At 68.9% G+C, this 6,842-nt stretch overlaps 2 protein-coding genes across 3 annotated transcripts in view; one reads left to right on the top strand and one right to left on the bottom strand.

The window, feature by feature from the left end:
* Positions 1–2,685, top strand: part of H696_01270 (hypothetical protein) — a gene marked incomplete at its 3' end in the record, with an annotated part of 2,925 nt that extends 240 nt beyond the window's left edge. The window contains exons 2-3 of the mRNA XM_009495160.1: positions 71–2,049; positions 2,165–2,685. Coding sequence (XP_009493435.1) covers positions 159–2,049; positions 2,165–2,685 — 2,412 coding nt within the window. The 5' untranslated portion in view covers positions 71–158. The remainder of the gene's footprint in view (positions 1–70; positions 2,050–2,164) is intronic.
* Positions 2,686–3,628: 943 nt separating this feature from the next.
* Positions 3,629–6,621, bottom strand: H696_01269. 2 transcript variants are annotated; one of them, XM_009495159.1, is made up of 7 exons: positions 6,374–6,621; positions 5,844–6,218; positions 5,423–5,695; positions 5,217–5,283; positions 4,313–4,952; positions 4,130–4,181; positions 3,629–3,992 (listed from the first exon to the last, which is right to left on the bottom strand). In XM_009495159.1, exons 1-7 carry the CDS (start codon positions 6,530–6,532, stop codon positions 3,768–3,770), a joined length of 1,791 nt encoding a protein of 596 aa, XP_009493434.1. In that variant the 5' UTR covers positions 6,533–6,621; the 3' UTR covers positions 3,629–3,767. The 2 variants fall into 2 exon arrangements, with proteins under 2 accessions (XP_009493434.1, XP_009493433.1); XM_009495158.1 differs by having other exon boundaries at positions 4,313–4,925.
* Positions 6,622–6,842: the final 221 nt, after the last annotated feature.

The raw sequence follows: 6,842 nt of genomic DNA, 5'->3' as shown, positions 1-6,842 counted from the left end.
TCCCCTCCCCTCCCCTCCCCTCCCCTCAACTTCGCCCTGCTCACTCGATTGGGCCGTCCGTCTGGCACAGGCTTCTTGAAAGCTGCTCCGCAGCCCCTCGTCCAAAGCCCATCCCCCTGTGCAAGTGCATCGCCGCGTGCACCCGCCGCCGGAATACCATGCTGCCCTACCAGTCGCCGCCTGTTGGAGGCTACTCAACAGCTCCCTTCCCACTGCCGGGCCCGCCGCCCCCGTGCGCCACCTCCGTGCCGACCATCTCCCATCCGCTGCACACGTACCTGAGGCGATGTGTGCTCAGCAAGTCGTCGCCGTATGGGGCTGTGCAGGCCTTTTCCCCGGGGGCGGGGAGCTCGCCCGCGTTGGCCGCGGCCGAGACCGGGCCGCATGCTCCGGCCGAGACCGCCGCCGCCGCCGCCGCCGCCGCCGCCGGGCCAGACCAGTCAGCCGGCCTGGTGCCCGACCAACAGCGCCCTCCCGGGCCGGTGGACGCTTCGCCCCCGGCAGGCGCCACCACCGGGGGGCCCATGTGCCAGGCTGGCCAAGGGGCCTGCATTCGGGTGCATGAGTCGCCGAAGCCGGGCTCCCGGCCGGCTGCCCGCGGGGGCGCCCCCCCGGCGGCCGGCGAGCAGTCCGACGACAGCGCCGGCGCCGGGCCCAAGTCCGAGTCCTCCCTGTCGCAGCTGACCGCCAATGATGACCACTCCGACAGCCGCCTGCTGGCCGCGCACCGGATGCACTCGACCGACCACTCGATGGATGCCCTGGCCGATGGGGCAGCCTCCGAGCGCCAGGAAGAGGGCAGCTCCGGCGACCTGCACGCCCTGCCGGCCGCCGATGACTCAGCAGCCCCCATGGCCACGGCCACCCCCAGCCAAGGGGGAGCCGAGGGGTCCCGAGAGGTGGACATGCTCGATGGCCCGGAGCAGGATGACCTGCTGGCCACGGTGCCGGCCGCGCACCATCAGCTGGCCGGCATGGCCACCCTCCCCTACTCCGCTTCGGAGGAGGACATGCGCCGGCCGGCAGGCGGCCCCGACTCGCAGGGCTTCTACCCGCAGGAGGACCAGGGAAGGGAGGCCAGCGATCAGGATGCCCGCTCCTCCAATGATCGCCTGACGGACACCATGCCGACCGGCATGCCGGCGCCCCTGGCCGAGGGGAAGTTCGAGATGCCGGTGTCGGCGGCCGGCGCCGGCACCGGGCCCGGGGACTTCGCCCGCCCGACCACGGGGGGGGGGCCCGCTTCGGCCCCCGGCGCCGGGCTCTGGCCCGCGGCCAATGCCGAGGAGATGCTGCTCCCGGCGGTGGCCACCCAGCTCGGGGTCGAGGGGGGCGCCCGCCAGCAGCCGGGCCAGGACCCCGGCGGGGCCACCGGCCACGGGCCATTCCACCCGGGCACCGACAGCCAGTGGTGGTGGTGGTATCCGCCGGGGAACCCGGTGCCGCTGGACCCGGCCACCATGTCCCTGCTGGCCGAGGCCAGTGCCGGCTCTCGAGGGTCCGGCAGCGGCCCCGGCGGCCCCTACCACCAAGCGGCCGCCATCCCGCTGGCCTTCGTCGATTCAAGCGGCTCGCCGCCGGCCCACACGTCGGGCCTCGGGCCCGGGGTCCTTTCCTCGCCGGGCGCCGCCGCGACGGCGGCCGCCACCGTCGTCACCGCTGGGAGCCTCCCGGCCGGGGGTCTACGGCGCGGGGTGCATTTGACCGCCCGCGGGGGCGGCATTCAGCGCCCTTTCGGGCATCCCGGCAAGCTGCACGCCAGCTTGGTCTTGCCACTGGCCTTCAACACGCCGTATGTCCAGCCGTCTCCCGGGTCATCGGGGATTGCGGGCGCGGCGGCCGGGGTGACCGGCGCTCCGGCGGGGGCCATTTCCAGCACCGCCGGCGGGGCCGCCAGCACCCTCATCGACGCCGATGCCCAGCGCAGCGACGGCGAGGCCTCCCGGCACATGGTCACCCTGCCGTCGGAGGGAGGCTCGCTCTTTTGCGGGCGTGACCACCACATTTGTGCCCTCTGGATCAATGACATCCACTGCTCCAGAAAGCATGGTACGTTCTTGGGGCTTCGGCCGCCGCCACCACTCGCAGGATGGGATCCCCCCCCCCCCCCCCCCCCCCCCCCCCCCCCCCCCCCCCCCCCCCCCCCCCCCCCCCCCCCTGTCAGCCGAGATTGTGCTCGAGTCCTTCCCCCGGCGAAAGGTCACCCTGCGCCTGTTCGGCTCCAACCCGACCAAGGTGTACCGGTCATTGCCTTCCAGCAGCTCCCTGGTCAACCCGCGGTCATATTCGCAGTTGACATCCAACCCGGCCGGGATGCTGGGCAGCGCGGTGGTGGCCGGGGCCAAGTCGGCTGCGGCCCAGGTGGCGGCCGCCGGGCAAAACGGCGGCCCCCCCATCGGCATGCCGGACCTCAGCTCGCCCTCGAATGCCTCGGCCGCGGCACACTGGTGGTGGTGGGGCGGCGCGCCGGACCCCGCGCCGGTGGAGTTTTCCTCGGTCACCGGCCAGGGGCAGCTGTCCCAGTCGTGGACCGTGCGCGAGCCCTCGCCACCTCAGACGGCTATCTTTGTACTTGTCCGAGACGACCGCCTGGAGCTCCGGGATGGTGACACCGTGGTCTTCCCCAAGGACCATGCCTATGTGGTGCACATCGAACGTGGCGACGAGGGCCTGCTCGGACGGTAAGCAGCCTCTCCGTCCCCCGGCACGCCCCCGCCCCCCCTCGCCCCATCCCTCCTCCCCCCACTCCCCCTCCTCCCCTCCCATGCGCCGCCATGTGCACTTGCGGAATACCACCAGGAAAGCGCAGGCCACGTTTGTGTCGGCGGTGTTACGAGAGAGAACTGGTCAAGGGGGGGGGGGCAGGGGACGGGAGCACAGGAAGCAGCACGGGTCCGGAGATGTGGGGCGGCTGTTTCATGGAGAAACACTCCTTCCGGCCGCCGTTCCTCTCTGCCCTGCCCTGCTCTGCTCTGCTCTGTAGTTGGGTTTTCCCCTCCATTGCAAAAAATAAGACCGACACGTGCCCACATTGTGTGACAGGGTCACAGGGAGGCATTCATGAGGGTGAGCTGAATCACGGAGAGCTGTCACGGCGAGGAAGCAGACAAGTGCCACACGGCACGGCGGGGAGAAGGGCAGGGCAAGGAGCCGGTTCCGCGAGACTTGCCAGGAGCATGTGCGTGGTCCGGTGTCTGACCGGCCTGCCGCGACACAGCCCCAGATCCCGGACGTGTTTGCCTGCTTCGCCATTCCCTCCCGCCCTTTCCGCCCCTTCGCTCGCAGGAGCACTTCCGTGCTCGCTCCCTTCCCTGAGAAGCTCATACCGCCCCCCCCCCCCCCCCTCCCCCCCTCTCTCCCCCAGGCACCCCCCCCCTCCGCCCCCACCCCCCTGCAATCTGCTACCCCCCCCCCCCCCCCCCCCCGACCAGTGGTGCGCATGCAGATGTCTGGATGTGCACGAAAGGCTGCACATCCACACATCCACACGGCTTCTCATTCCCACGCAGAGAGCCCGCCACAAGAACAAGAATAAATGGCCGGAAAAGGACACTGGCACGCCCAAAAAGGAAGAAGAAAAAAGGAAAGGGTGTATCGAGGGAAAGAGGAGCACATCGGGAGCGGGGGGGGGGGGGGGGGGAGCGGGGATGTCGGGGTCGGCCAGGCTGAAAGACAGGAACACACCGGAGATCCGCCAGCAGCAAAAGGTGGAAATGGGAAAGATCAGAGGGATGGGGAGGGGGGGGGAAGGGCGGAGACGGGGTCGCTCACTCGGCGGGCAGGTCGCCCGAGGTGTAGGCCTTGATCTTCTCCAGGGCCGTGGCATAGATCGAGCGACCAGAGCGCAGGAGCGAAACCTGGGCCTGGACATAGTTGCGCAGGAGGGCAGTGAAATCCTGGCTACGCTGGAGGCCGATTTGCTCGAGCTCCACCAGAGCCAGCTGCGCAAACTGCGAGTGGATCTCCGAGGCAGTCTGCGCCTCCTGCTGGACCTGTGGGCGGGCGCGGGGTACGCGCGGGTGCACGTGCGCCAGTGTGGATGTGTCAGTCGAGCGGGCACCCAGGGCAAGGAGAGCTGAGCCGTGGATGGCCGGCATGGAAAAGGAGCATGCAGGGGGAAGAGACGCACCTGGGAGAGCTTTTCTCCGATCTTGGTGGCACGAGTCTCCTTGCTCTCGCCACTGGCACAAGCGGGGGGCCACATCGGAAGAGCATGTCAGTGGCCGCACACGGGGAAGGGAGCCGGGAATGGCCAGGGGCAGGGGGTCTGGCGAACATCACACATGGTATGGGGGGGGAGGGGGGAACGCACGAGAGGGAAGAAAGCCAGCTGGAGGTGCTGGCCGGGGCATCCGGGTTCTTGAGCTCCTCATACTTGTCGGCCAGCTCCTGGGAGATTTCGGCCAGCTCCTCCATATCGATCTGGCGCTGCTCGCGGGACTTCAGCACATCGCGAATGGTGTAGCAGTAAAGCATGTAGTCGTGGATCTGCTCGATGAAGTTCCGCTCGACATACTCCACAAAGTCCTTCTGCACGATGGAGAAGGCCTCCTCGGCCGCGGCCATGGTGCGGAAAACCGCGGCGGCCACAGGGCCGGAAGCCGGCGGGAAGCTGCCGATCGAGTAGGTCCCAGGCTCACGAGGCTCGGCCCCAGCCGAGAAGGAGCTGAGGGTGTTGTCCTGGTGGCCGGACGACGAGGAGCCGGGAGCGAGGTCGGCCCCGGCCGGGCGCGGAGCATCACGCTCCTCCTCGGCCATCAGGGTCAGGATGGAGCCGAAGTCGTAGTGGTCGGCCGCCAGGTCCAGATGCTTCTTCTGCAGACGGGAATACAGCTTCTCCAGGTTGCTGAGGGCCTGCTGCAGGTCGGCAAGGTACTCGTGGTGGGGCACGAACCGGGGGTCGGGGTTCTCGGTCTTTGAGAGGGCTAGCACATCGTAGATGATGTCACGGACTGGGGAGGTTAGAGTCCGGGACGAGAGGGAAAATGTGTGTGCGTGTGTATGTATGTGTGTGTGAGGAGGAGGGGGGAGGGGGAGAAAGTGGGAAGGGGGGGGGGCGGAGGGAGATCAGTGCGCGGCCGGCGCGTCTGGGAGAAAGAGGAGGGAGAGAAGGAGAGGGAGGGGGAGAAAGGGGAGAAGGGGGAGAAAGAGGAGAAGGGGGAGAAAGAGGAGAAGGGGGAGAAGGGGGAGGAGAAGGAGGGTGATCGGGGAGGTACCGTTGAGAACCACATCATAGATGTCATCCTTAGGGATCTTAGAGCTTTGAATCCGGGTCTCCAGCTCCTACATAGATGGGCGGGCGGATTGGCAGGTGCGTGCGCACAGAAAGTTGGTGAGTTGTCGGACGGGCAGATGGCAAGTGCTCGCAGAGGGGGATCGCATTGTGACGAGAAGCCGGAGGAGGGAAAGCGACGAGACGTACGGCGCGCGGGGCCTCCAGGAAAAGACGCAGCCACTGCGAGGTACAGATGCCAGGGTGCGAGGCGCAGCGGTTCATAAAGCGCTGCAGGGCCGCCCGGCGGCGCTCGACAAAGGCCGGCTGCATGCGGTCGAGGTAGGCGCGCCGGCTCTTCTCCGGCAGGGGGGGGAGGATGGCAGTCGGGTGCGCATGGCGCAGGCGCGCCGCCAGCCAGACGAAGTCCCCGTAGCGCCGGCGAACGGACACGGTCTGCCGAGCGAACTCGCGCATGGTGGTCTGTGTGCGCGAGGTTAGCGCGCGCACACAGTGAGGGGCGGGGAGGGGGGGGGGGGGGGGGGGGAAGGGGGATGGAACGAGGGCGGAAAAAGGCAAGAACAAAAGCCGGGGCCACCGGCAGCGGCAAGCAGGCTGCACAAGGACGCACCGTGGTCGTCACCAGGTAGGAGGTGTAGTTGTCCATGCCCTCGCCGTGGCGCTGAGGCTGGTCGACAACAATGACCAGGTCCGGGTTGGTGCACTCGCCAGTGGCCACGGGCGGGGGGATCGGGCTGGTGGCGAAGTCGGCCATCATGGAGGTGGACTTTCCGCCAGGACCGGCGGCGGTCAGGGGGGAGATGGGGCCCTCGGCCCCGGAAGCCGAGGAGCTGATGGTCAGCCGCGAGGAGCTGGCCTCGGCGCCGGTCGGCGACCCCGGAGTCCGAGTCGCCACCGGGGAGGCGCTCTCGACCGTCGGGATCCCGCTGTCCGAGCCAGTATGGAGCTGGGAGGTGGGGATGGTGCCGAAGGGGTCATCGAGGAGCTGCTCCGGCGGGAGGGAGGAAAAAGAGGAGCGAGCCATCGGTCAGAAAGTGAGGAGAGAGCCGCCGAGAAAGAGCGAGGGAGGGAGGGAGGGAGGGAGAGAGAGAGAGAGAGAGAGAGAGAGAGAAACGGCGGGGGGGGAGGAGGGAAACACACCTCGGGCACCGGGTCGGTCGGGTGGCCGTCGGTCGGGAGGATGGCCTCCTGGTCGAAGGCGCCATCAACGCCCTCATCCATGTAGAGGTGGTGGTGGACCGGGGCACCGGCATCGCCCCAGGCGAGGACAGTCTCGTCGTGGTCGTCGTGGAAGTCCATGATTGGGGGGCGGATAGGGGGAGAAGGGAGGGGGCCAGGCGGAGAGGAGGGAGGAGAGGGGAGGGAGGGGGAGAGAGAGAGGGAGAGAGAGAGCGCGAGGCGGGAGGCGGGAGGCGAGGCTGCTTGGGACCTCGGCGCCCCCGGTCCAGCAGGCCACCCGAAAGGTGAGATCCCACCGCCGGGCCGACCGGGCAGGGCGCCCCGAGGGACCGGGTCTGGTTCCAGGTGCGCGAGGGGCCCAGCGGGGGAAAGCCAGAAAATAATACAAAGCCACCGCCTGGGCCGGGGGCGCGGGCGGGGGCGGGGGCGG

This window comes from Fonticula alba (genome assembly GCF_000388065.1).
Source record: "Fonticula alba strain ATCC 38817 unplaced genomic scaffold supercont2.2, whole genome shotgun sequence".
Lineage (NCBI taxonomy): Eukaryota > Rotosphaerida > Fonticulaceae > Fonticula > Fonticula alba.
The sequence above is the reverse complement of the archived record's forward strand: the minus strand, read 5'-3'. Positions and strand labels throughout refer to the sequence as shown.

Coding starts and splice junctions, on each gene's coding strand:
- H696_01269 (XM_009495159.1), bottom strand. CDS start 6,532: ATGGACTTCCACGACGACCACGACGAGACTGTCCTCGCCTGGGGCGAT. Junction 6,219..6,373: donor CGACCGACCCGGTGCCCGAG/GTGTGTTTCCCT, acceptor CCGCCGGAGCAG/CTCCTCGATGACCCCTTCGG. Junction 4,182..4,312: donor AGCTGGCTTTCTTCCCTCTC/GTGCGTTCCCCC, acceptor CGCTTGTGCCAG/TGGCGAGAGCAAGGAGACTC.